The sequence below is a fragment of the Salvia splendens genome, chromosome 20 (genome assembly GCF_004379255.2).
Source record: "Salvia splendens isolate huo1 chromosome 20, SspV2, whole genome shotgun sequence".
In the NCBI taxonomy this organism is placed as follows: domain Eukaryota; kingdom Viridiplantae; phylum Streptophyta; class Magnoliopsida; order Lamiales; family Lamiaceae; genus Salvia; species Salvia splendens.
Genome location: NC_056051.1, coordinates 24,240,525 through 24,265,696, shown reverse-complemented (window position 1 = coordinate 24,265,696; position 25,172 = coordinate 24,240,525). Strand labels below are relative to the sequence as shown.

General features: G+C 37.2%; 5 protein-coding genes across 9 annotated transcripts; 3 read left to right on the top strand and 2 right to left on the bottom strand.

Moving 5' to 3' along the window:
- Positions 1–2,261: 2,261 nt before the first annotated feature.
- Positions 2,262–3,844, top strand: LOC121782988 (phytolongin Phyl2.2-like). Its single transcript, XM_042181011.1, has one exon. The coding sequence runs from the start codon at positions 2,537–2,539 to the stop codon at positions 3,326–3,328; it is 792 nt and encodes a 263-aa protein (XP_042036945.1). The 5' UTR covers positions 2,262–2,536; the 3' UTR covers positions 3,329–3,844.
- A 275-nt stretch (positions 3,845–4,119) lies between these two features.
- On the bottom strand, positions 4,120–7,074 carry LOC121782874 (PP2A regulatory subunit TAP46-like). The gene is made up of 9 exons (XM_042180858.1): positions 6,838–7,074; positions 6,626–6,748; positions 6,188–6,274; positions 5,948–6,052; positions 5,570–5,731; positions 5,355–5,390; positions 5,179–5,250; positions 4,638–4,918; positions 4,120–4,542 (listed from the first exon to the last, which is right to left on the bottom strand). The coding sequence occupies exons 1-9, from the start codon at positions 6,931–6,933 to the stop codon at positions 4,287–4,289; spliced, it is 1,218 nt and encodes a 405-aa protein (XP_042036792.1). The 5' UTR covers positions 6,934–7,074; the 3' UTR covers positions 4,120–4,286.
- A 4,686-nt stretch (positions 7,075–11,760) lies between these two features.
- Positions 11,761–15,297, top strand: LOC121782596 (uveal autoantigen with coiled-coil domains and ankyrin repeats-like). Of its 2 annotated transcripts, none has more exons than XM_042180506.1 (4): positions 11,761–12,275; positions 12,489–13,705; positions 13,834–14,735; positions 14,817–15,297. In XM_042180506.1, the coding sequence occupies exons 2-4, from the start codon at positions 12,526–12,528 to the stop codon at positions 15,159–15,161; spliced, it is 2,427 nt and encodes an 808-aa protein (XP_042036440.1). In that variant the 5' UTR covers positions 11,761–12,275; positions 12,489–12,525; the 3' UTR covers positions 15,162–15,297. The 2 variants fall into 2 exon arrangements, with proteins under 2 accessions (XP_042036440.1, XP_042036441.1); XM_042180507.1 differs by having other exon boundaries at positions 14,798–14,938.
- Positions 15,298–19,696: 4,399 nt separating this feature from the next.
- Positions 19,697–23,059, top strand: LOC121782805 (protein ABIL3-like). Of its 4 annotated transcripts, none has more exons than XM_042180760.1 (10): positions 19,697–20,139; positions 20,769–20,944; positions 21,362–21,444; positions 21,537–21,687; positions 21,844–21,943; positions 22,035–22,127; positions 22,206–22,248; positions 22,338–22,426; positions 22,515–22,660; positions 22,740–23,059. In XM_042180760.1, the coding sequence occupies exons 2-10, from the start codon at positions 20,849–20,851 to the stop codon at positions 22,908–22,910; spliced, it is 972 nt and encodes a 323-aa protein (XP_042036694.1). In that variant the 5' UTR covers positions 19,697–20,139; positions 20,769–20,848; the 3' UTR covers positions 22,911–23,059. The 4 variants fall into 4 exon arrangements, with proteins under 4 accessions (XP_042036694.1, XP_042036692.1, XP_042036691.1 ...); XM_042180758.1 differs by having other exon boundaries at positions 20,747–20,944; XM_042180757.1 differs by having other exon boundaries at positions 20,716–20,944.
- Positions 23,060–23,184: 125 nt separating this feature from the next.
- Positions 23,185–24,844, bottom strand: LOC121782806. The gene is made up of 4 exons (XM_042180761.1): positions 24,612–24,844; positions 23,763–23,835; positions 23,631–23,686; positions 23,185–23,417 (listed from the first exon to the last, which is right to left on the bottom strand). Exons 1-4 carry the CDS (start codon positions 24,803–24,805, stop codon positions 23,303–23,305), a joined length of 438 nt encoding a protein of 145 aa, XP_042036695.1. The 5' UTR covers positions 24,806–24,844; the 3' UTR covers positions 23,185–23,302.
- Between the last annotated feature and the right edge of the window lie 328 nt (positions 24,845–25,172).

Sequence of the window (25,172 nt, the reverse complement as noted above, 5' to 3'; positions counted from 1 at the left end):
AAGATGGGTTTTCTTAACTAGACTTATAGTTCAGTTTATTTTATAATTTTTTTGTAATTTTCATTTCATTTAATGTTTTTTTTTCTTTTGATTGCAATAGGTAGAGTACTCCATGTATATATGGTTCGAGAATTTCATCGCAATATTTCTTACAATTCTTAGAGAGGAAAGAATCATAACATTCTTTTACACAATTTATTATTTTTGTATATTTACATGTCACTGCTGCTATAATTATATTAAGCGGTGTAAAAAATTTAATATTTGATTACTTATGATGAATTAATATCCTAAGCTAATTAATGTAATGTTATTTTTGTGTAGTTTATCATTTCAATTTTTTATGATCATAATTTTAATGTTTGAATATTTTAAGATTGATTCATTAATTTGCTAAAATTGTGATTAACATTTTTTTAGAGAGATATGAATGATTGTTTTAAACATATTTTTCAAAAGCGCCAACACTTGATAATCTCTTCTTCGTTGTCCAAATAATTGCGTTTGTCTTGGTTCCATTTTAAATAGTATATTATTGAATTGTTATTTATAGTATATTTTTCTATTTTCGATCTTATATAGTTATATTATTTTTTATTTTAATGATTTAATTAATAATTTAAAATTGCATGATGAAAAAATATTATGTCGTGCATCGCACGTGAGTTAACACTAGTTTATCTACAAAAAGGATAAAAATTACAAGTTAATATAAATAGATACGTGAATTATTTACAAATTACTTTTTGCAGTTGTGACTTGTGATGCCTTCGAGATTCGAGTCGTGTGGGCTGAACCAGTTGTATGCAATGCGATATGGCACTGTTCCTGTTGTCCACAACACCGGGGGGCTCAGAGAGAGATCACCTACTCTACAAGCTTTTTTCTTCGTTCATTGAATAAAGTTTTTTGCTCCTCGTGCTTCTAGGACACGGTTCAAACTTTCGACCCATATGCGAAGGAAGGTTCAGGTGAAGGTACCGGGTATGTGTCACTTCCTTCGACATTTTCCGACTAAGATTTTTGTGTTTACTGTTTATGGGTCCCTATATAATACTTGCTCCGTCCCACTAAACATAACCCAAAATGGATTTTGGGCCATCTTGAATGAGACAGATGGAGTATACTAGATTCGTTTTTATGTTTGAATTTTCTTCACTTCTATGTTTGAATTGTGACAGATGGGCGTTTGCTCCTCTAACAAAAGGCAGCTTACTGACGGTAAGTCCTATCTCGTGATCATATATGATTCGTCGTTCTGATATCGTACGATTTCTCATTTGCCACTTCGTCTCCCAGATGCTACATAGAGCAGTTTTGACGCGCAGAGAGCACAAAACGTCGTGGGAGGGACTAATGAAGCGCAGGATGGAAAAGAACAGGTCATGGGACAACGCTGCAGTTCAGTACGAGCAAGTCTTCGACTGGGCCTTCATTGATCCTCCTTACACTGGCTGAGTTAGCACGAACACGAAAATGGTGGTAAAATATGCACATTTTTGCTACACTCGCTTGTTCTTTCGAGTGTTTCGCCTAGATGGCGGGTTTGTGACACGTGTTAGTATTCGTGCTCGTGTTTTCGTGCAACTAATCCGCTCGATTAGTCGATGCCTGATGGTTTAGTTCTGGTCGTAGAGATGGATAAGTTTTTCAATAATGGATTAGCAACCCCCGCCCACAAAGGGCGTTTCTGATTAAAAAAAGAAGGTTGGTAATAGGATGAGAAGTAACAAAAGAGAACTATAATAAGTCATATTTTCCGTTGATATTCAACAATACTTTGGTGGTTTATGTTCTTCAAGTTTGAAATTTTAGGGTTATTGATGTTTTAATACACAAATTTTGAAAGTCACAGAATAAGTATATATGAACATAAATATTACTCCTATTATAAAATTGTGTATGGAAACTTGTCTTTCATGAGATTATTTTTTGTGTTACTTATAGCTAACAATTTTAAGGCAAAAATCAGTAAAATATACACTTTTTAATCTTATAGATTATCGCGGTTTTGACAATCAAACTTTATTTTTATTTCTTCATCGTACAATTTGTAGACATTAGGTCCTAGATTAAAAAGTTGATTAATAATTGCAAAACTCAATAATAAGCACGTCGTGATATCATACTAAAAAATTCAAATTTTCTCCCAATTTGCTATTTTATTTGCGAAATTAGAATCGAAAACAAATTATTGATTATTAGGAAAAATAAATAAAGAATTAAATGTTGAATCTCTATGCAAAGGAAAAAGAATTACATTGGCCTCCAAAAGGGGGAGAGAATCGAGAGATTCTGTTTTTGGCCGGTGGAAAAGATCTCCTTTTTCCACTTTTCCGACGACTCAAGCCACCTCCCCCAACCCTAAATCCTCCCCCAATTTCAATTCATCATCCTCAATATCCCCCAATTTCGACCAAGACTTGGATCCGGATTCATTTTTTCGGTAATTCTTTTCCTAGTCGCTACCGGCGACACGAGAATTCCGACAAAAGGGAATTAGGGTTTTGATCTCCAATCCCCCTTTTCCGCAGCTATGAATTCGGATCCAAGTCTGATCCACTACTGCTGCATTGCGAAATCAACCACCATATTAGCGGAATTCAACTCCAAGGATGCCGAGCTCGGCGCGATCGCGGCGAAATGCCTTGAGAAAACGCCGCCGCTCCACGCCGCCTTCAGCCATAGCGTCCGCTCGCAGACATTCGCCTTCATGATCGACGAACCGTTCGCATATTTCCTGATCTCCGACGAGAAATTGAAGAAATCCGAGGGTTTGACGTTTCTGGGGAGCGTGAGGGATGCTTTCGTTAAGGATTTCAACGGTGTTAGCAAGCTGGAGAGGCTGAGTTCTCATTGCTTCCAGGGCGAATTCAGCCCTGTTTTCCGGCAGCTGATTGGTCCGGCGCTGTATAAAATGGATGGGATTGAGTCCCCAAAGGAGCAGAGAATGGGGGAAAATGGGAGCTTTCAATACGGGTCGGGCCCCATTCGTGGAAGGAGCCGGCTCAGTGGGGACAAAGGGTCGGGCAAGATGAAGAAGAATGCATTGCTTGAGGAATTCAAGATTGATGGGAGAAGAAATGGGGAGAGAGAGGTTGATGACAGCAGTGTCAACACCACCCCCGTTTGTCCGAGCCCCGGGTTCAGTTCGGCCTCGCATAAGAATAGAGGGCTCTATTCTGGAGAATTGAACTGCCAGCAAAAGGCTAAGAAAGTTTGGAAGAAGCAAGTTTGGGTGATTCTTTCGCTTGATTTGATCGCTTGTGCAATCTTGTTTGTTGTGTGGCTGTGGGTTTGCAGGGGCCTGAAATGCATGGAGAGCTGAAATAGCTTTGGTTTGATTACATTTGGATGATTTCTTATACTTCTGCTTCAGCTGGTAAAATATAATACTCCATGCTGGCTGAGTTTCTTTGTTGAAATGAAAAGCATCCATTTCCTGTTATAATTCAGGACTGGTTTACATTGTATATTTGCTGTGATGATTGTGCTTCAAACTTGTGTATACAAACTCGTTTTAATAGGATTCCCGGCCTATTTATGGAGTTTTTTGTCGATGGAGTGGATTGAACGCATGGTGGTGCGAATCTTGGCCTTGTGTTTGATCTACTGCATTGTTTTGCTCGGTTTGGTTGTGGCTGTTAGATGAAACACCGAGTTGCAGGATCTGAATTGTATTTGTGCTTTTCGAGTCTTGTATAAATCGAGTTTTTCTTCTTGTTGGTTGCTGTCACGCTATATGTTTTTGGATCCCGTGTTCCTGTTTCTGGTTCGCGTGATCTTGTATCTGTATCGCATCACAACTTTTGAAGTATAACGCGACTGCAATCTACTTAATTCATTTTGGATCCTCTGTTTCTCACCTGTGCTGTTTTGTTCAGTAATTTTGACTTATTTTGGAGTGACAGTGTTTGAGCTTTTCAAATTCATTGAATCGTGCTTTACAATCTTTACTGGAAACGAAAAAAGCCGAGTAGAAACTTGTGAACAAGATCAAGATATGAAAAAACAACGAAAAGTCCAAAGTAAATCTAGATTTAAACTGGAATTGGAATGCGAAAGGGCATAGCTGTAAGAGTTTATCACGACGTACAGAAAAATAACTACCAAATCGAGTTTTAACCAGCAAAATTTCACTATCGGTTGAAGTTTCTCCTACTCTCTATACTTAAGTTACAGCTACTATACAGCACAATAATACAGTAATATAATTAAACAAAACTAAAACTTGGACAATAAATTGTAGCAGTGATTGCACAGATGCAGGGCAATGAGCACTAGAATCAACCGCATGGAGTGAGCTTCTTATTGCCTGCTCCGCGAGGGTTGTCGTCCTTCCAGTCATCCCAGGCCCTAGCCTTATCTTGGGCAGCATCATCATCCTCGTCATCATCATCCTCACTTGGCCTCTGTAGCAGCTTGTTATCCGTGTGCCATGACGTGTTAGCTTCTTCAATGATCTTCTTGGTATCTTCTTGCCACTTATTCATAATCTCCATCTCCTTCAACCCAGCTTCCTCTATGCTCATGGTTGGTAATCTGGCAATTAAATAAGTTTCAGAGATCTTCAATCAATCACAGCAGATTTTTCATCCTTTTGCTTGTCAGTTCAGTTTTATGATTTACTAAAGTACCTGTAGTGAGGCTGGAAAACTTTAGCTGCGATTCTCTCCCTTTCACTTGTCGGGTTTTTGGCCACAAGGCTTGCAGGTCCAAATAGCATTGGCTGATGTTTGTGTTCATGAGCCTGTGAAACCGCCGCTCTACCCTCAATCACATCTTGAGCAAAAGTAGCACAAGTGATTGGAGTAGCAGGTTTTGTAATTCGAGACCTTGATGCTGCATCACGATGCCAGGCTTCTGCTTTTTCAGCACGCTCATCAAGAATGGACTGTGCAAGCTCATTATTCCCTTCCTGTGAAAGATATAACCACAAAAGATAAGTTGCAATCAAATGTTGCATATGCTACACAACTCATAGTATACACTAAGCTGCATGTCACATTTAAATGTTTGGTGAAGTGATTGAGCTGACTAAAGAGGCAGAATTCAATAACCTATTGCATGGAACATGTGTATGTATATATGTCGTAACACACTATTCCAGCATTCCTGAGATTAGATAATAACTACAATTTCTCAAATCTAAAGTAGCTCCACTTTACAAGTTGATACCTTTGACTGTCTTTCCCTAACAGCAAGGAGCATCTCTTCTTCTTTCTTCAACATTTCCAGTAGATCAAATGCCTGTGATATACAAATACCCGATTATTAACACAGGTGAAAATGGGGAAATTTAAGACTACACACAGAGCTGGAGTATACTCAAGATGCTAGAATTCCAGACTAACCTTACAGAGCGCCAAGGAGATGGTGGTCAGCCATGCCTGAGGAGAATATCATTATATCAGGAAATTATATATTTGAAAAGAAAAAAGACGAAAGCAGAGACTGGAAATACATCAATAATGCCTAAAACCCTTGATATTTAGCATCCCTAACATTATTTAAGTAGAACTTTGTACTTCACCAAATATAATGCAGAAGAACTCATAAGATAACTAACCTCCCTCTCCTCCTCCCCATCATCATCATCAAAATCCTCTTCCTCAGACACAACAGGAGTAGATAATGCAGATGCCCTAGTTGAACGCCCCCGCCGTTCCTTCCGTTCCCTTATTTCAATCAATTTTGACTCAGCAGCTTTCTGACGTTTGAAGCGTGCAATCTGAGTGCCAAATACAGTTAGATACACCACACTACTGCTAGAGCGCTGGCAGATAATTAATCGTACAATAAGACATACAACCTCATAGAGACATTTCCAAAAGGCATTTTGTTAAAACAATAAAATAGTAGTAGAAAATAACAAAAAAAATACTCCAGCTATAAAATAATGAATCATAGACGGTAAAGGGCAACACAAATAAATATCTAAACCTACCTTTTGGGCTCTCCTATCAGCAAATGTTTTACCAGTAGCTTGCGCAAGTGATTCTAGTTCTTCTTTTGGTACAAGCTCCATTGCCTCACAAAAATAGAAAAATTCCTGATAGCAAGGCAAAGCAAAATCCAACATCATTACAACATGAATAACTTCACTAAGACTATATCCAGATGGAACAAAAACCAGAAACACATCACAGAAAAGATCCTTTGTTGTGATTCCACAAAAAATGAGTACCTTCAGCTTGGCCTGTGAAACATTTAGAATTTCAATCCTATCTTCCTCAGAAATTTTCTCAGTTAGCTCACCAAGATAACATGGAACCTGTATGAAAAAAAAAATCACCAATTACTATATATTTCCCTCGACAAACCTAACTAAACAGAACAAAGAGTCAACCATTCTATAGCGGAGCAAACTATAGAGCAAACATAAAGTAATGATTTTTACATATTTAGCTTTCTAAATATCTATTGAAAACTGCTTTACAACAATTGCAATCTGTCTTTCAAGGTGAAACAAATTACAGGCGAGATTAAGATTACAGAAATAGACTATATCTACCGCATACATTCCATGCTTTCAGGTAGTTACCAACAATAATAGTATGCTTCTGACATTTTGGGCATCAATTAACAAAACAATTAGCAAAATCACTAATCAAATACCACTTACGAGAATATATTTGAGGTTTGCGGTACTGATATCATCTTTCGTCTCATTCAGCGAAAACAACCCTAATTTCCCAATCATTTCCTCGCATTTCCTCAACAATTCGCAACCTTTCTTCACCGTATCCTAATCATCAAATTTAACAAAATAAGCTCATTCAGCTCGAGATCCGAAGATGTGAATAAATTATACAGAAACACCAATTCGACGGAAACCTGATCGACGGAAGAATCGGATGCGGCTTGGTGAATTTTCCGAGCCTGCTCGAAAATACGGGGAAGAGACAACTCGTCTATGTTTAATTCCCCCATACCTGCAAAATTTGAAAACCCTAGAAACTGAAATTGAGCTAAATCAAAAATCAAGAAGGCGCCTACGGAAATGGATGTTCAGAGAGCAACTGATATAGAAATCCTTCACCACCGGCGTATGTTAGTATCCAGCGACGTGGTAATTCTAGAAATTATAAGTTGTAATGGTTTTAATTCTTCCTGTAATAGCCCACTAAGCAGGCCCAATAGTAAATTTTTTTTTTCTTATATGCTCAGCTACACATTTATTGGACCCGAATTTAAGTTTTATCCAACTGAGCTGCGATTCATCGTAAATTCTAATACTACTATTATTTTTACTTAACATATGAATGCAACACACACAAAAGCAGACCTGAATTTTCCCTCTTACAACGCAGCTCGTGGATGTCTCGTTTCGATGGAACGGGCTGGTAACACCGTGTTGCTGATGCCCTGCTTGTCCATAAAGCAGGCTCAATTTTATTTCTGCTTAGCCCATTTATTCTGATCAAAAGACTCATTTATTAGTAAATGTGTCTCCCTGGCCCATTTGAGGCTGAGGCCCATTTTAAACTTTCTTTTCCATTTTTTTATTTGTGAGGGGATCTGTTTTAATGTTGATTAGGTTTATCCTGGCGATCTTCCACGATCAATTTATTTTTATTTTTAAATAATATATTTGAATGTCTTTGATATATGTGAAAATAAACAAATTATAGAATAAGGAAAACTTTGAGCTATCTTTATACTCTAGATTAAGAAATGTAGAAGACAGAAAAGTATTGAGTAAATATGCGAAAGGGATGATGAGAGAGAAGTTCCACGTATTTAAAGTTGTGCAAGGACTCTTGTAAGCTAAATCTACTATTGTGTTCGGACAAAACTATAAAACGAAAAAATGGTCAAATTCTTGTTCTTTCCACATTAAATGTGATAATCTAATTTAAATTCTTTTTCTTTGATGAATTATCAAATAATATTAAAAATTGCATATGAACACATTGAACTAGACACTATTTTATGCATGGGGTTTGCTGTAAATGCAATGTAATGGTGGGATCCCAACTTTGTCAGCAAACCCAGATTCCAAGGGCAGATCTTGGCATTAAATTAATGATTATTTCACCTTAAGTTTTCTGATTCCAAATTATTTAATATTCAATGGGCCAATAATATTCTAGATTTGTATAATCAAAAGGGGACACTTCAAAAGGCTGTAATCAAAAGTTTCACAATCACATAACACCCTTTATTTCTTTAAAGTGTATCCTTTTTTAAAAGAATAATGCTCTGAAATCTTGGTTCGAAAATAAATTTTAGCATGTCGTATTTGGCCCAATGATATCGACTTGAGAGTTGCATCCACAAATAACAACTCTGAACATTAATATAATGTATATAAAAAAATCAATAGATATGTATATTCATAGTATATTTCACTAAATACAACATGAAACTGTTTCATGGGTGTGACCTACTATTGGGCTTGGTCTTCTCTCTCTCATCATCATAATGATATTGGATATGATCAACTCATTTCTTGATTTTGGTCTTCATCAAAATTAAATGCACCTAACAAATCTCAACATCGATGGGGCAGAGCTCAACCCCTCTCAATGTCTAGGGCACATGGTCAGTTATGTGATTGTGGTACCAAAAATTGACCTCCAGTTTTTTAATGTTATTTTACACAGTCACAATAATAAATCAAGAAACTCATTTTAATTTTATCAATCGTTAAAGAATTGTGTAAACGAAGGACGAATGCTTAGGCCATCCACAACGCTGTCGCTATATCGTTCCTTAACCGTCCCTTAAATTACTATTTGTGGCCCCCAGTATACTTTTTACTTCATCCCTTAACTAAGGGACGGAACCTGCAACCCTCTGTCCCTTAAATTACTATTCATTCAATTTCATTTTTTATTTTTATTTCCAACCAAATTCAATTAAAAAAACACACTTCATTAAAAATAAAATAAAATTACAACATAAAAAAATACAACTTAAAATTCAAAAAAATAAAAAAAGACATAATTAAAATCCTAAAAAAATAAAAATGACATAATTTAAAATACAATTTTACAGAAAATAAAAAAAACTACTCCGCCGGCGAATCATCCCCCGGAGGCGGTGGATGTGCACTGAAGCCGTGAGGAGGCGGAATGGCAAGTTGTGCCGCCATAAACGCAACTCCGTTAAGCCAGATTTGGTATTGGGATGGCGTAAAGCGGGAAGTGTCCGCCATTGTAGCGGTCATGTACATGGCCATAAGGGAGTTGGGGGGTCCCCCCGAGACCGAGACCGAGACCGAGCCCTCCTGGCTTGATTCGGCTCTACCCCTCCTCCCTCTAGCCGCCTTCGCCGCATTTCTCCCTTGCGGCAGATGGCGCCCACGGGAGGATCCCCTGGCATCGTCTGCCGAGGTCTCAACCTCATGCGAGGCAAACTCTTGTGGCCCGCTGCCCGAACCGTCACCAGACAAGTATTGGCCACTCGTCGTGTGCTTCGTGCGCTTCGACGTCGAGCCCGTGCTGAACCGCACACCGCCGACCCACCTTTCCTCGTCCTTGACGACTTCCCAAACATCGACATATTTGAATTGTTTGCCGGTGTCGTCGAAGTAGACCCGCAAAGCCGACCTTAGAATGTCGGCTCCCGTGGCTCCGCTTTGGTAATGAGCCGCTTCATTCTTGTGGATGGCGCAGAATCGTTTGACCTCTCTGTCGACTCGGTCAAAGTGAGCGTGAGGCATCTTATATGTGCGGCGGCGGGTCTTTTTCGGCTTAATCTCGTGGTAGGCCTCAGTGACCTTTTCCCAGAAGCACTTCCGGGGTTGTTGATTCCCGACGATGGGATCGTACGAGACGCTGATCCAGGCGTTGTACACCTCCAGCGTTTATTTGGGGCCGTACGGATGCCGGCCTAGATCCTCCTCCTCCTCAGCCCTGGAGCATCCCCCGCCTCGGCCTCCTCCCCCGCCTCAGCCTTCTTCCGGAGTGGGTTGAACCGGATAATCCTCCTGAATCTGGGATAATCCCTGCGAATACCACGGGGTGAAGGGACGGGCATATGCATCAACATCAAAATTGGGTGGTTGGTACCCCCCGGCGTCGACGAACCCTGGGTGTCCGGCGTCGACGAACCGGAACCACCCAATGTGTTGTACATGCTCCCCCAGTCGCCGAACACGTTGAGATCCCACCTGCCGGAGCCGCTTCCGCCGAAGTTTCCGTCGCCGGACATTTTGTGATGAGATGTTAGATGAATATTGGAGAGGAAATTGAGATGATTTGGGAAGAATAGATGTGTAGTTGTGTGTGAAATGAGGATGAATTAGGAGTATTTATAGAGTAAAAAAAATTTTAAAAAAATAAAAAAAAGGAAAAACGGCTATTAACGGTAATATTACCGTTTCACATTTTTTATTTTTTTTATTTAATTCAAATGTTTTTTAAAAAATGAATTATTGCGTCAGCGTGACGATGCCCACTCGCGGAACGGCGAGTGGGCGTCACGCATGGCCTGGGAGCGCGCCAGGTCGCGTGGCGAGCCGTCTCGTGTTTCGTCACGGCGGAACGGGATGGGTGCGGGCTGGGGACGAGACGGGGCGCGACAACGCGTCACGCCGCCGTCCCGTCCCTGAGTGATGTGATACGGGCCACCCGCGTGACGCGTTGCGGATGGCCTTAGATGACTATTTTGGCACCTATCCACATGGTGACGTCGGTTGTTTTGAAGTGATGCCAAGATTCACACCTTAAATAAAAAAAATTTAGATTCGTATTTGTGACGGTAGACTAATAATTTAATGAATATATACCCTTTAAACTAATACGTCAAGAGTTAAATTAATGGCAGATGTATATGTAGAATATTTATTGATAGGGGCTGAAATTTCTAAATTTTATTTTAAAGTATATATATTTGAGTAATGCAAATAATTTGTAAGGGCTTTTGCATTATAATTTACACTAAATTTGAATAAATTTTAAAAATAATTAATAGAAAAAAAGTAAAATAATTATTTTTTGAGAGCTTAAACCCCTCCCCACTATACTTGGGTCCGCCCTTGAGTTAAATCACTTTATTTGAGTATGTAGGAATTATAAATAGAAATGCTTGTAATTGAAAATAAAAGTAATGTAACAAACAAATAGTGAATAATGAAAACATAGGGAACGCATGTACTATAAAAAAAACAAGGCTAAATAGAAAAAAAAATCCTAAAGTTTGATCAAATTCTAATTTATTTCATAATTTTAAAAATTAATGAGGAAAATCATGAAGTTTTAGAATTTGTTATCAATTATTTCATCGCAAAAAATTATAGTCACATGTGCACAATATACATATTGATTCTTAGATTTTCAAATCAAATACAATTTCATCAAAAAAATCATCATGAAAACAAATTTACGCTTGATAGTAATTCTGACTATTTTTCAAAATTGCAGAGAAATCAAATTTGGCCAAAACTTCATAATTTTTTTTTCTTTTTTTCAATCTACCGAAAACAAACAAACATATAAGGTGAATTGAATAATACAAAATACAATAATTAATAGAGGAAAGTTAAGGTTATTTTAGCAAAGTGGAGTGGTCCATGATCTTCATACTGATGTTGGTGGTCAATCTCGATCAAATTTACATCTATAGAAAATAGTGTACTATTAGGAAGTAAACTAATCTAGTTGGAATGTTCAATTTTGATCCAAGCTCGAAGTAGAGAACAATCATAGCAATGATGAGAAAATATTCTTTGGGATCACAGATTCATTTTCATATTTGTATTGGTATATGTATTTGTATGTGTATGTATTTCCATGTTGTGGGGCTGTGGAGAGAGAGAGATTGACAACCAGGCCAACCTGGAAAGATCACAATACACATAAACTGTTTGATAAAATACCAGAGAGATTTAGGACTGCTTTGTACCTCTGTTTTTTCGAGTGTCCGTGTTGACAAAGCTGCCAAGAATCTGGCCCATCTTGCTTCGCACATTCAGAAACATCAACTGAACCAAGATTAAGGAAAATGTGAAGCGAAAAAGGTGTTCCTAAAAAGTTGGTTTTCATGGGCCAACTCTGGAAATTAGAAAAGAGAGATATTATAGTAGGCGTAGGTGAATAATCAGGGTGTTTTTTTCCCACTTATATTTCAGTTTGTTAGACACTTTTTAACAGAACTTCAGAGCTCACACGTGGAGAAAGCCATGATTTTTGAGGGTTCATCAAGGATTAAATTCTTCACTTTTCTGTTTCTGCTGCTTGGTTTAGTTGAAAAGGGGAATTGAGGGTTCTTGCTTAGCTGAGAGATGGCAGAGAAGAGTGTTTGATGAGCAATTGGCCTCAATTCTTGTAAGTAATTTCTAGCTGATGATGATTTACTCTTAGCTTTTCAAATTTTGTGTTTTAGTTTCATTTTCTGCTTTCTGTTTATTGTTTCTAGTGATGATTTTCTGTGGGAGTGTGATTGAGATTTAGGTATTGCTATATATTTGGCCTGTGATTTTTGAATTTTAGCTGATTTTGGTAATTCTGGTATGCTGATTGCAATACTTAATTGTCCAGATTTGGGCTGGTCTTATAATTGTTGGGTGATGGTCTGATGATGGATGAGAAGGGAATGTCAGGTTCCATCGCCGTCGTATCCAAGGACAGGATCGATACGTTGTATCCGATGTTGTTTGGTGTTTCTTGTGCATTTTTTGCTCTGAGGCTGCTGCCACAGCCTGAACTGTGTGATGATAAGTGGTCACTAGTTAGAACTAGAATGCTTGAAGGGAGTAGTCATCTCTTAGGATTACTCGTGTGGAGGGTTCAAAGGGATGAGGCGGAGAGTATAAAATCCGACCTTCTTCAGAAGCTCGCGGATGCAGAGAAACAGGTTGAAGAATTGAAGAAGAGAAGAAGCGAGGATGCAAGAGCCAACGAGAAAGTTGTGAGAATAGTTGCCACTCGGGAGCAGAGCTGGTCCGATGAGAGAAAGAAGCTCAGGCAGCAAATCGGCGGCCTTATGAATGATTTGAGAGTTGTGAAGATGAAGAGTGAAAGATCAATTGCTGAATTGAATAAAAAATTGAAGGAAAATGAAGCTATTATGCATTTGAAAGACAAATCCGTCGAGGAAGTGGAGCTCAAGAGAGTGGAAATTGAAGGAAAAGTGAAGAAGGCTGAGAATCTTGTGGAAGAGATGAGAGAGAACGCACAGCGTGAAGCTCAACGCCATGCCACTGAAATCTTGAAGCATAAGACAGCATTCATTGAGCTCGTATCCAGTCAGAGACAGCTTGAAGCAGAGATGAGTCGGGCTGTTAGGCAGGTCGAGGTAGCAAAGCAAGAGCTTGATTCAGTTTTGGATCAGAAAGAGCAGGCCGTCTTGATGGCACAGAAACTGTCAAGGGAAATTGTTAAAATGCGTCAAGAATTGGACCAGAAAGACCAGATTTTGTCGACTATGCTGAGAAAATCGAAACTAGATACAGCTGAGCTCTTAAAGGAAGTAAAATCATCCAAGACGAAGAGACAGCAATCTGAGCTAGAAACAGCACGATGGAAGACAGTTTCTGACTCTAAACACGATAGGCAATCAGTAAGGAACATGTTGTCCAAGCATGTAACTGTAAAGTCAGATATATTCTCAGGCGGAAAAGGCGGGCAATTTAAGGCTACAGTGTCACTGGATGCTGGAAACCGCAGAATAGCAGAGGATGATCATCGCAAGTTTGAGCAACCAGAAGCTAATCTAATAAACGGCCCGTATTTTACTGCACGGACTGATGAACCACGTAAGATCTCTAAGCATTAAACTTGCTTTCCCAACACACTTATACATCAATTTTGTTATTAACTCCTCTTTGTGCCTATTTAATTTGTAACTAGTTCTTTTTTTTTGTAATTCATTTTGAAACTTTAGAGTCCAAGGTTGATTTCGACCGCTTGGAGAACTGGGCGAACTCGGAGGCAGTGATTGCACTTCAGCAAAGGCATAACCTTGAAATAGATGCTTTTGTGGATGAATTAAGGCTCAAGGACGAAAAGTTGGAAGCTTTGCGTTGGCGTTTGTTGAGCATGGAAATAGAGTTCAAGAGGTTGCAGTCACACATCGAAGGGACGGATCATGAGATTATACAGCTGAGGAAGGAGAACATGAGGCTCGAAGCTCTACTGCTGGACCGCGAGACAGAATTACATTCATTAAAAAAGCAGCTATTGATGCAATTCAATCCTCCAAATCTCCAAAAGCTGAACTTCGAATCCTCTCCACCCGACGCAGCTGTGGAACATAACACGGTATGGTCGAGCGTCAAGGTCATCAAAAGGAAACCAGGGAAGCGAAGGCAAGAGATGAAGGTTACTACGGAAGAAATTCCTCCAGCAGCCGAGAATGAAAAGGTGCATGAAATTCCGGCTGATGAGCAGCTCAAGGATATAGTTCTGACGCTTAAATACCCGCATAAGGAGATCCAAGATGGCAAAGCTGCATACCTAGAACCTAATCATGTCAGACAGGGAAGTCTTGGTTCAGATGACACAGCGAATGTCGAAACAACGACATCAGCAGGCGAAGGAACAAGTAAAAAAAGTAACTCTACGTTGAAGTTGGATATCCATGCTCTTGGAGTCTCGTACAAGATCAAGAGACTCAAGCAGCAATTTCTAATGCTTGAGAGGTTGATGGGGAAGCAAGAAGACAGCAAAAACAACAACACAGATGTTGCAGTGAAGGCATTATATGCCTTCACATCACTCCTAAATAAGCAGGCTGATCGATACCAGTCACTTCAGGGGAAAATCGATGAACTCTGTCAAAGAATGGTATGAATCAACCTTATTATAACACATCTACCTCATTTTACTCATGAATAACCCAAATCTAGATTATTCTGAAATGTGCAGGATGAGAAAAACCTGAATCTGAGCTGCCGGGGCTCTGCTGTTGCAAGAACAGACGATGAAACCAAAAGGCTTGAGCACTTTCTTGAAGAAACCTTTCAATTACAGAGATATACAGTTGCCACAGGACAAAAACTGATGGAGGTTCAAACCAAGATTGCCTCTGGATTTGTTGATTTTGCAGAAAAGATCGATCAACCTGAGAGCTTCGACATGAAGAGATTTGCAGATAGTATCAGAACACTCTTCAGAGAAGTTCAGAGGGGCCTTGAAGTTCGAATTTCTCGAATTATCGGTGATCTTGAGGGAACCCTAGCATGTGATGGTATCATACATCTCAAAAAATAGCATGGAAACTGTTAATAATGAGAGGATGAGGCCAATAGTATAGTTTCTTATGTCTCACTGTAGAATTTCTAATGTAATGCAAACACTGGTAGTCTACCCATTTTCAGTCTTTTCTAATTTTTCATTTCACATATTATTGATTGCGTTTTAGTGGGAAAATGAAAGTGAGTCCAAAAAAGGTTCAAATGTGCATGAAGTTATCCTATGGGAGAAGTTATTATCCTCAAATTGCTCTAGTGATCTACATAGAGGTAATTAATAAGTTGTGATGACTTATTCAATGTGATACATAAATATAGTTTGTAAATCGAGTCTTCATAAGCAAACTCAATGAATTTTTGCTGCTGAAATGGATTTCTTATTCTTGTTCCACTTTCGGATGATTATTGGATCAATAATTTCCTTGACACACTTGTAAAATTTCTTGATGTGTATTATGCTTTTGCATTTATCAAAACCAATTATGACCGAGCGGATGTAGGCAAAGGAGGAAGCTCGATAAAATTTTATATTGTCTACTAAATTTGCTTATTCCAAACCCATATAGGCATCTACCTGTTGGCAAAGGAGGAAGCTCGATGTACTCACAAGTCATTGAATTGGCTATGAAAAGAACATTATTGTTATCATCCAATCCATCCAACAACAAAAGCTGACCATTTACTGAATTAATTACCAAACGATGGTGACCATCAGTTGAATGAGGAGGCAAGCCAAATCGGAAAAGTGGCTGGCAAGCATCATCGGCAACTGCATACCCCATTTTGTCTTGATGGACATAAGCCATGCATGGTTTGGGAATATACGACATAGCAACCCCTTTTATTAGATCGCGCCATGACTTACAAACACATTTGCACATCACATTACATTTGGTCGGGGCTCTTCGAAGGATCTTCCTCCATATTTCTCGTGGTACATACATATATTGCAAAAAGATAAGTAGTAAAAGGAAATTGTGTTTAGAGTTCTATTTGAAAAGTAAGAACGACATTGGTAGGATGATAAGTACTAGTAGTATTCTTTTAAAGCATTTGGTATCAAATCCTAACAACAAAGATCGTAATTAATCTTTTGAAGAATTAGATGGGATTGGAGAAATCAATCCCATCATGAATTATGAAATGTAAACATTCATTTTAGAGATTACAACTAAGTGACTAACTATCATGAATTCTAATTATAAAAACCAAAAATAGATCTACTAATTAAATTACCAGCCAAACTGATAGGGATAGTTTTTACAACTTTCCATGGCCACGAACCGGGAGCTCGATCGCCAGTCACCGCACCGAGATCACACACAAGTAAGTGATGTCAATCAATTTGGTGCTCAAGCTCAACATTTGTTTGCGATGGGAGTGTGAGCGTGATTATGGAATCATCCGAGAAAAGTCTTAGGTTATTAATTTTATACATTAAAATTCACACTAGTCTAGAGCTAAGAATATCCCTTTTTATATATAAACGTAGCATATTTGTATAATCCCTCCCACCTTAGGACAAATAGCTAGCCCATGTAGACTAGGGCAGCTCTACATCATTATTTGCAGGCTGCAATTCTTGTGGCCCAAAACTGAACATTTCCTCTGTTAATTTTACCTAATAGTACACATTTCCTCCGCATCTTAGCGCCCTGTAAAAATGCATTATGTTTTTTTTTTCTTATGAAAACTATTTCTCATAATACCTTCTCTAAATCTTAAAACTCAAAATATAAAAATCACAATATTCTTCAATAAACTATTCTTCTTACTCATCCTAGTAAGTTATACCAGATCTCCTAATCTCCCATACGTTCAAAGTTCAAACAACCAACTGACTTCATATCAAATTGTAGTTCACATATGAAAATAGAAGCGATAAAGAAAATAAAAATAAAAAAGTCCATTATCCAATGGGTCCCACCCGCCATTCACGGCGGTGATGGAATTAAATTAAGTTAGAATGAACACTCTCAAAGAATCCTAATTAAAACTAAACACCATACTAATCATGATTTCAATCCCTCCAAGTTTATTCTGAGAGTTGTAGGGCGACTGGTGAGTACGATTTCGTCGCCATGTTTATCGTTTTCTTCGCTCATGGGACGCGCAAGTCCTACCTTCGGATCGATTTATGAGTTGTATTTGTGGTTTTTGGTGTCCATTTATTGTTTTTCCTAATTTTTTTTTATCTTGGCTATTGCATGTAAGTTATTATCTTCGTCCTTTAAAAATATATTTTTATTTTAGTATGTCTCTTAAAAATAAAAACTTTTATTTTAAAAATAATATTTGTGACACATTCTCCACTAATACACTCATCCTTACTACCTTCAATAATTTGAAAGCTGATCTTTTACATAAATAAAACACTTCTAAAGCAGCATAACAACAATCATTAATATCTCCAATAAAGCTAAAGCTCTAAGACTCATTGGATGGTCCACAACGTATGACTCTCTTTTTCCTAACAGTAATAATAATAAAATAAAAATCATACAATCTTTTTGCACAATTTCATCAATTTGTCCAAACACGTAGAAAGTTAAAACAATAATTGAGGAACCCTTTTGATTTTGCTCATTATCTTCTTATTCTTCTTTAAATTTGACTTTTCACATCAAAATATCTTTAAAGTGACATACAAGTGAAAATATATGTAGTTGCTGGTGCATATTGATAGTTACTATAAGAAATAGGAAATCTTCTTCTTCATGCTTTTTTTACGGTTGCTCACCACAATTATTGGCTTGGGCATTGTGATATTTTATGGAATAAAATAAAAGTGAAATATATGTAATTACTGATAAGAAAATACTTAAAAAGTTAAAATATAGTCGAAAAGTATGTTTCACAATCAACATTAGATAATGAGATAGTTTGAAAAGGTAAATATCTTATTGTTAGTAATCATCACAGTTTTATAATCTAAATTTAAAATCGACTGACATAGGAGTGAATGTGATACCACACTGTCAAAAACTGAACCTGAAATAATAGCAAATTATATATAGTAGAGTATTGTTTTTCCATCTGAAATTTAAATATCTTTATAAGATATGTTCCAAACAATTTATGTCTATCCCTAAATTTATAGCATAATATTCCCTCCGTCCCGCATTAACTGCCACATTTGTATTTTTGCCACTCATTTTGTAAAAATAATAATAAATAGTTATAGTTGAGAAATAATAAAATAAGAGAGAGAATAAGGTAGAGAACCGTCTTCTTTACATTATCCTCTCTCTTACTTTACTATTTTTCTACTTTAACTATTTATTATCATTTTTACAAAACAAGTGCAAAAATGCAAGTGTGACAGTTAATACGGGATGAAGGGAGTTACAACTGCATGGATGTGTACTTTTTCCACCTAACTATCTAGTTTTGTTGTAACATAACGTTTATATCAAAACTAATTGAATTTAGTCAACTTAGTCCCTTCCATCAATCTTTGTACTACCAAAAATTTATGGCAAAATTACAGTGATTCCACCTTTTATTTCCCTAACCACCCATTCAAAGAGGTAGTTGAAGGCACCAAATGTCGATTAAAAGATTTTTAAAGAAGTTCGTTAGTCGTCACTAGCAATGGATGATGAATAAAAAAATGGACATCAATCTCAAAAGATTGGGACACAGTTATCGCACTATAGAATTGGCGATAATTCTAAAGGCTAAATTTGATTAAGTCTAAGTCCTAAATGGTCGGATAGGCTGATATTTACTTAATTACTTAGATATAGATTTTTACAATTTATAATGACACAACTAGATATAATATATGATAATTTTAAATTGCCATAATGGCATAATGCAATTAAAGTTTAAAATTCTTGCTTGGAATCTCAATCAACACTTACCAACCTAGTAAATAAAGTGACGCCTTAGTTGGAGTCTCCACCTCTTAAATATGTATAAATGTGAAATCATATTATGTGGAGTAACTGATTTGAATAAATTAATTCAAGAAGGCGTTAATTAAGAGTAAATTCAGCCTTTAATAATTTACAAGACTGCATTTTTCCACCTTGTATTTCTCTTTTGTTTTTCGACTGCATAAAGACAAAATATATGACGTAAGCGTTAAAAGTTTGATGGTTCGAATATTTAATGTTTTTCTTTAAATAGAGACATAATTATAAAAAAATATACATTGAATATTAAACGGATGATAAAGAGGGGAGAAAAAAAAATGTATTTTAGACTTTTAGTGGTCCACTTTTTAATCCTGGAAACTAACGGCATTAATGTATTATCAATTTAAATATAAAGTTTTTAACGAAGTTTGATCAAATTTAATAAATTAAAATTTGAAAATAAAATAATATTGTATTATAAAGTTATAATTCTCCCATAAAAATAATTATTTTAATGAAAATATCTTTTCCCTTTTGTGGGAGAATTACTATCAATTTATGTGACGAAAATATAATGAATTAAATGAATTTATAATATTATATCCAATTTTCAATACATATTATGAATTGAATTAATATCATTTCTAAATCAAATTATAGTGGTGACACACGAAATAGGACAATGGTTAAAAATTTAGAGAGAGAATGATGAGAGAGAATGGAATTCTTGCACAAAATGAGCTTCAAAATTGAAACTCCAAACGTCGAATCCGGCAATTCAAATCATCAATAGCCATCATGCTTGCCTTCATTGTGTCTCCACCATTTTCATAACACCTTTTTTCCGCAACCCCACCAACTAAATATAAAGTTTTTTTATGAAGATGTCGTTTTTATCTCTTGATTCGAGTCAAAATCTCGGCACCAAACCGCAATAGCGACTTGGATGTTTATTGGGCCTATCTTTTTTATGTCGTCTTCTTTTACCTTTCTTCAAAGCCACACTCTATGAACAACGTTGAACGACAAACTGATTGTGGGTTGTCTCTCACTTTTACGTCTTCATTACCACTGCTTCTCTTGCGTCTTCCCTGTTTGTAGAATTGCCTCAAAGAGACTTCACAACTGTGGGAGGTCAGTTCTTCACTCTCATTAGCTCTGTGGCTTCTTGTTTTCTATTTCTTGCTCATGTAATGCTGATGAGCTTTGGAGAAATTGGAACTGCTGTGTGATTTTTTCTTACTTCTTCTTTTCTGAAATTGGTAAAGAATGCATTTTTTTGAAGTTATTGAATGTTATCTTGAGAATTTTATAATGAACTGGGGTCTGGCAATGGATAAAGGGACTGTAGATTGTTATCTCGAGAATTTCAAGATTGGCTTATTTAGGAATTTTAGCTCTTTTTTTAAGTTGTGGAATCCGTTTTATCATTGGGAAGAAGAGTTATCGTGGCCCATTTTCCTTAATTTATTGCTTTTCCTTGCTAATCTATTGATTTATTTGCTCCTTTTTTTAAAAAATTGGGGTGGGATTCTGTTTGTCCACACAGACAGCAGTTTCACATATAAAAGGGGGCTAGCATTATATGTTACTTTTCACTTGTTTTATTTTTCTTTTTTTTACAAACACCTCTCTCTCTTCTCTAGCAGGAGACAAGTTTCATTTTTAAGTTAGTTCTTGCTGAGACAATGTGTTTGATTATGCTCAAAGAGTGCAGAAAAAACTGTAATTTCTTTTACAGTTTCGAGATTCTTGATCTTTAGTTTTTCAATTGGTGCAAATGGTTGTTGCTGGATAAGAACTTGGTATCTACTATTTAAGCCACCCCTTCACGGAGGAGACAATGACGGCAGCTGCCTCCATGCCGTTTCCTCGTGGGGCGGCCAATTATGATGAGGTTTCTATGCAGCAGAGCATGCTCTTCTCTGATAGTTTGAAGGTACTTTGTCCTTCTATATAATAATCTATTTTGTGTTGCGTAAGAGCATTTTATATTCATTTAAAAGTTCAGTTGAATCATTACTTGCACATTGTCTCCTTAAATTAGCAATTGTAACGGCTCTGAGGAGCGAAAGGCGAGGATGGGGAGAGAAGTAATCATGTAAACCAACTTTATTGAAAAATGCAGTGAGTGTTGGAGAAATATTATTGTGTATTTCATGCGGAAGAACATCCATTTCTTATCCATTTCTTGCCTTTTTGGTCGGGGTAGGCGGAAGGCAGAGCTAGAATTCAATTTCTAACTGCTCTCGAATTAGTGCAATCCTATCTCGAATAGGAGCCTGTTTTGGGTTGTCATGTTGCTGCTATACAATCTTGATATGCTTTTTGACAGAGTAATGCCGTATTTCTTCAGGACTTGAAGAATCTTCGGAAACAACTGTATTCAGCAGCAGAATACTTTGAGTTGTCTTACTCTAATGACGACCAAAAGCATGTGTGAGTTGCTTGTAGTTGTCGAATTGCTATTTTTTGCCTGTTCGTTATTGATTCGTTATAGTAGATTTACATCGCTTTGAACCTACACGCAGAGTGGTGAATTCGTTGAAAGACTATGCCATTAACGCCCTAGTCAACACCGTAGACCATTTGGGTTCTGTGACCTATAAGGTCAATGACCTGTTGGATGAGAACATCGATGAAGTTTCAGGAACTGAGCTTCGTGTATCTTGCCTTGAGCAGGTATAGTTTTTTGTTTGGTGAAAAATTTGAAATGCTCCATCTTATCAGCTGTATGTGTGTTAAAATGTAGATCTTCATAAAAAATTTCCCTAAAATTTTACACAACTACTGTTTTTCTTTATAGTACTGATGTTTCATTGTTTCTATGTCATTTAGAGACTACGGACATGCCACGATTATATCAATCGTGAAGGCCTTTCTCAGCAGTCGTTGGTGATAAACACTCCCAATTACCACAAACGATACATCTTGCCAGGTATAGCTCTCTCTCTCTCTCTCCCTATTTTTGCCTGTTCGTTTTATTGTTTCGTATAGTTCTATAGAAAATGTTCCCCTATCGTTTTCAGTGGGACAGACGATGGATGGAGGTTTACGTACCAAATCAAAGTACGAAGGTTGCAGCGTAGACGAAGGAGATGGATGGCATCAATTTAGGAGTGGTAACATGTCTATAATGTCGTTTTGATACATATAAGCTTTGATAACACATGTTGATCTCACGAGCGGTTATCTTGCAGCTATTCGAGCTACAATACACGAAGCTCCACCATCTATATCCAGGTGATGTTTCTTCCAAGTAAACCATTCCTCTCGTATACTGAAACGCTACTAGTAGTAAAACATACTAAGAGGCAAACGGCATCTTGCAGTAAAGGGCGCTCTCCATCACCTACTCCGAGACTCGTGCAGCAGCCAGGAAACTTTGCCTTCTCTAAGAGCATGCCCAAGAAAGATCTAGGTTCGTTCCTTGTTCAAAAACTGTTTTTTCTTGTTTCTTGCCAACTGAGATGAGCTCAAGCGTTGTGATGTTTTTCTCGGCAAATCAGAGAGGAGAACAGTGTCGCCTCGCCGGTTTCCACTTCTACGCTCTGGCTCCCTTTCTAGTAAGCCTTCCACTCCAAAAAGCTCGCGCCCAACCACTCCAAATAAGAGCCGGCCAACCACCCCAAATCCAGCTTTGGGAAGACAACCTGTATGTGATATAATCCCTTTTCTGTTTTATCACTCAAAGTAAACGCCTCCTTAATGCATATGTTGATTTAATTTGGCAGGTTATCTCCGACCCTCGGAAATCGGCTTCAATGCGGATTCGTGTTGGTAAAGAGAGCCCGAAGGAGTTCGAGCAAATCCCGAGCAAAAGCAAACGGTTGCTCAAAGCTTTGCTCAGTCGACGCAAGTCAAAGAAGGATGATACGTTATATACTTATTTGGATGAATACTGATGGAAATGAAGGGGAGATTGAAAAGAGATGTTTGTACCATTTTGTTTTCCTCTTTAGTATTCAGTTTTATATCATCATTTCACCTGTAATTGTTAGAAACATATTTATTAATATTAATAAATGGCGATGTTAAAAGATCTTTACCTTTACAATATGCCAATAAAAACATACTCCTTTAATGAAGATGGAAAAGTAAAGTTTACACCATTATCCTACCATCCAAGATTTGTAAAATTTCCAAACCAACCATAACATATGAACAGAATACAGAATATATGGTTAATATCAAAATCTTGATTATTTTGAATTGTTGATAATGGCATAGGAATATAATAGTATTATGAGAGAATAAATCTATGACCAAATTCTAATACTAATACACTTCTCAAATGTCACTGTATCAATCCCTGACCGAATTCTTCGATTGTCTTGGTGGCAAGTGTAAGAACATCGACAAAAGCACTGTACGATGCACGAAGAAATCTTGCTTCGACTGCCTCAAGGTCCCTGCAGATCATCGAGATCAAGTAAGAAAAACTTGAGCAAACAAACATATGCTCTGCACTACTTCATCAACAAAAGTTTCAAGTTATACACGTTGAACATCGCTAGAATGTTTGTAGATAACAAAATTTCAACGAGGGACTTGATATCATGATATGTAAGCAAGAACACTAGCCCAACTGCCCTAGATAGAAATTGCTTATCGAAACAACTTACACAGATAGTTTCCCTTTGGATACTGACATATGCCTTTTCACCTTATCCGGTTGTAACTGTTAATCGCGAGCAAAATGCAAACTCAGATGATAAAATCAAGAGGACAGAAGCTGGCTATAGCACACAACATACCTCCTTATCAACAGCCAGAGCAGCATAAACCATACGAGCAACTTCCTCAGAGGCATAATCTACTTCCAAGTTGCTGCAAGCAACTTTTTATTTCAGGTAAGAAGAATATCACAGACTACAAAGATAAAAGAGTGTGAATTTTCCTACTAAACGCTAGCAAGCTCGACAAAGATGCATAAAACTGGACAACTACTTTCTTCCTAATTGTGCAGATACTTCTTCCTATCCATTAAAGAAACTCGATTAAAACAATGCCACGAGCTCTACTCCGATAACAAGAGAGATCAAACAATGTGCTCACGTCTCAACGCGAATGGACTGTATTGAACATGAAACAACTTAATGCTAATGCAAGGGCATAGAAACAGCAACCTAGTACAAAAATGTAGCGTATAGAGCCATGTATAAATGCTCGACAGTATAGTTTATTGTCATGTAGCTTTAATGAGGGGGAAACAAAAAAGAATTCAAGAAACCAGATGCAAATTCCAGGAGATGCTCAGAAATCAGCAGAAACATATAAGATAATTGAAGCAATGACATTGTAAATGAGACAAAGTAATACAAGTTCCCAACTTTCACCCTCTTATCAAAGACTTGGACAGAATCCATCTAATTCAGCCAACCAAATTTCCTTTGGAGGCACAATTCAGAGCATCAGCATTAATTTTTCTTTTTATACTTAGATGAGTTCAAAAATATTATGCAAGAGTATAATTTTTCTTACATTATCCGGCAATTTCACAAAGAAGTCAAAAAAAAACAACAGTAAAAGTAACCCCACTAAAAAAATAAGAATCCAGGAAAGAGAAAGTGCATGTGTGTGTGTGTTTGAGACAGAGGGATTACCATCTGAAACCCCATTTGTTCCGAGCTACGGTAGTGACGTCAGCAGCTAAGGTTTCCATGTTTGGGCTGTGCAGTTCGAAAACAGGGTTTGAACTTTGAACAGGAGAAGGCAAAATGCAGAAACTGCTATTTACAAAGAACGATATATTAAGTTTAAAATTAATTAAACAGCAGAATAAATTAAGACAATGCATTATATAATTAATCAGAGACGAAAACAATGGAAAAATGAAATCTTGGGACTTCTTTGGTAGTTTTGAAAATCAAGTTACTAAATATATAGATGATGCAAATCCTGTCATATTATAAAAAAATAATTAAACATGATATTTTAAAAGCTTGCGTTAAAAATATTTTAATGCAGTTCATATTGAAACGGTCGAATCAGCCGGTCCTATCCGATTTTTAAAACGACCCTCTAATTTGTTGACAATACAATATAGTAGTAGTAGTTTCCAATTTTAGGGAATTTTGTTTAGAAGAAATATTCTTGGTTATCCAAAAGAAAAAATAAAAAGTAATTGAGATGATGATCCATGCTTGTTTAGTATTGTTTAGCTG